General features: G+C 53.4%; 1 protein-coding gene across 1 annotated transcript in view; it reads right to left on the bottom strand.

Annotated features, from left to right (window-relative positions):
* LOC307264979 (regulating synaptic membrane exocytosis protein 2-like) overlaps positions 1–2,500 on the bottom strand; it is a gene marked incomplete at both ends in the record, with an annotated part of 24,120 nt that overhangs the window by 2,933 nt on the left and 18,687 nt on the right. Inside the window, 4 exons of the mRNA XM_080046548.1 lie at positions 1–18; positions 377–549; positions 1,812–1,958; positions 2,086–2,170. The exon at positions 1–18 is cut by the window's left edge and continues 118 nt beyond it. Coding sequence (XP_079902674.1) covers positions 1–18; positions 377–549; positions 1,812–1,958; positions 2,086–2,170 — 423 coding nt within the window. The remainder of the gene's footprint in view (positions 19–376; positions 550–1,811; positions 1,959–2,085; positions 2,171–2,500) is intronic.

The raw sequence follows: 2,500 nt of genomic DNA, 5'->3' as shown, positions 1-2,500 counted from the left end.
TCTTCTTCTTCTCCTCCTCTGAAGCACGCAGGAGAAGAGTCATGAGACACTGACGCAATGCCTCAAGAAATAATATGGGTAAATATATCTACAAACCTCACCCTGTGTGTCTGTCTGTCTGTCTGTCTGTCTGTCTGTCTGTCTGTCTGTCTGTCTGTCTGTCTGTCTGTCTGTCTCTCTGTGTGTGTATAAACCTTCAGGGTTGATCCAGCTGGCGCTCTTGCCCAGTCCCACCATTCCCATCAGTGTGTCTGTCTGTCTGTCTGTCTGTCTCCCTCCCTGTCTGTCTGTGTGTCTGTCTCCCTCCCTGTCTGTCTGTCTGTGTGTCTGTCTCCCTCCCTGTCTGTGTGTCTGTCTGTCTGTCTGCCTGTCTTACCTTCGGGGTTGATCTGGCTGGCGCTCTTGCTCTTGCCCAGGCCGACCATTCCCATCAGTCTTCCTCCCAGACTGTTGCGTCTCTTCTTTTCATCGTCATCGTCATCGTTGCGTCCTAACGAGCTCATATCCCCCCCCACGCTGGAGGACTTAGCAATGGCAGCCGCCGCGGGCCTGAGGACAGACAGGCAGGCAGGGAGGGAGACAGGCAGGGAGGGAGGGAGACAGGCAGGGAGACAGGCAGGGAGGGAGACAGGCAGGGAGACAGGCAGGGATGGAGGGAGACAGCTGTTAGTGGCCTAGGCTCTGTACACTGGAAAAATATGCCAAAAAGTGTTTTTTAAATCTACTTTCCACCAGACACTGGAAGCCTTGGTGGGAGGAGGAGGAGGAGCTACTGCTTGGTGGGAGGAGGAGCTACTGCTTGGTGGTAGGAGGAGGAGGAGTTACTGCTTGGTGGGAGGAGGAGCTACTGCTTGGTGGTAGGAGGAGGAGGAGGAGGAGCTACTGCTTGGTGGGAGGAGGAGGAGGAGCTACTGCTTGGTGGGAGGAGGAGGAGGAGGAGGAGTTACTGCTTGGTGGTGGGAGGAGGAGGAGCTACTGCTTGGTGGGAGGAGGAGCTACTGCTTGGTGGGAGGAGGAGGAGTTACTGCTTGGTGGGAGGAGGAGGAGTTACTGATTGGTGGGAGGAGGAGGGGCTACTGCTTGGTGGGAGGAGGAGGGGCTACTGCTTGGTGGGAGGAGGAGGAGGAGCTACTGCTTGGTGGGAGGAGGAGGAGGGGCTACTGCTTGGTGGGAGGAGGAGGAGGAGCTACTGCTTGGTGGGAGGAGGGGCTACTGCTTGGTGGTGGGAGGAGGAGGAGGAGCTACTGCTTGGTGGGAGGAGGAGCTACTGCTTGGTGGGAGGAGGAGGAGTTACTGCTTGGTGGGAGGAGGAGCTACTGCTTGGTGGGAGGAGGAGGAGTTACTGCTTGGTGGAAGGAGGAGGGGCTACTGCTTGGTGGGAGGAGGAGCTACTGCTTGGTGGGAGGAGGAGCTACTGCTTGGTGGAAGGAGGAGGAGGAGCTACTGCTTGGTGGTGGGAGGAGGAGTTACTGCTTGGTGGGAGGAGGAGGAGGAGCTACTGCTTGGTGGGAGGAGGAGGAGCTACTGCTTGGTGGGAGGAGGAGGAGTTACTGATTGGTGGGAGGAGGGGCTACTGCTTGGTGGGAGGAGGAGGAGGGGCTACTGCTTGGTGGGAGGAGGAGGATCTATCTATCTATCTATCTATCTATCTATCTATCTATCTATCTATCTATCTATCTATCTATCTATCTATCTATCTATCTATCTATCTATCTATCTATCTATCTATCTATCTATCTATCTATCTATCTATCTATCTATCTATCTATCTATCTATCTATCTACTGCTTGGTGGTGGGAGGCGCTCTTACGTTGGTTCGGGCTCTTCCACTTCCTCCCACTCCGTTGATTCGCTCCTGGGCAGCGAGGCTCCTCCCTCTGCTGCAGCCACTTCCTGGTTTACCTCTGGCCCCGCCCCCACCTCCTCTGATTGGTCCGGGGGCAGAGCCTCAGACCGACTGGGAGCCAATCGGAGGAGAGGAGAGAGGGAAGCAGGAAGTGAGTTACACAACATGACAACAGGTCAACTCCAGACAGAAGGACTGAAGCGTAAATCCTGAGCCTGTGATTGGCTGCTGCTCTCACCTGATCTTGGGGATGGTTCGGCCTTCGCTGGTGGCGGCCGACGCCTCGATGACATCAGCGTCTGATGCTGGCTCCTTGGTCACTCCTGCAGAGACAAGAAGAACTTTATTACACCGTGTGATGTCACAGTTTGATCGAGTCATGTGATCTATAGACCTAAAGGGGGAGGGGCTAGCTGTATGGGGGCGTGGCTAACAGCTAGTACCATATAACATAATGTAACCTGGAAATACATCCATCCCACCAAAACAGTTAAAAGAAAAAAGAAAGAAAGTCAACACAATAAAAAAAAAAAAAAAAAAGCTATTAATAAAGTTTTTAAAATAAAAGTAAATACATAATGTGAAACGTCTTGAATGGGGTCAGATACCTGGGGTGGACGTGGCTGACAGCTTGTTCCCTGTAACACACTAGG

The sequence above is a fragment of the Ammodytes marinus genome, assembly GCF_949987685.1.
Source record: "Ammodytes marinus genome assembly, chromosome: 18".
In the NCBI taxonomy this organism is placed as follows: Eukaryota; Metazoa; Chordata; class Actinopteri; order Uranoscopiformes; family Ammodytidae; genus Ammodytes; species Ammodytes marinus.
Note: the sequence above shows the minus strand (reverse complement) of the source record. Positions and strands in the feature narration are given on the sequence as shown.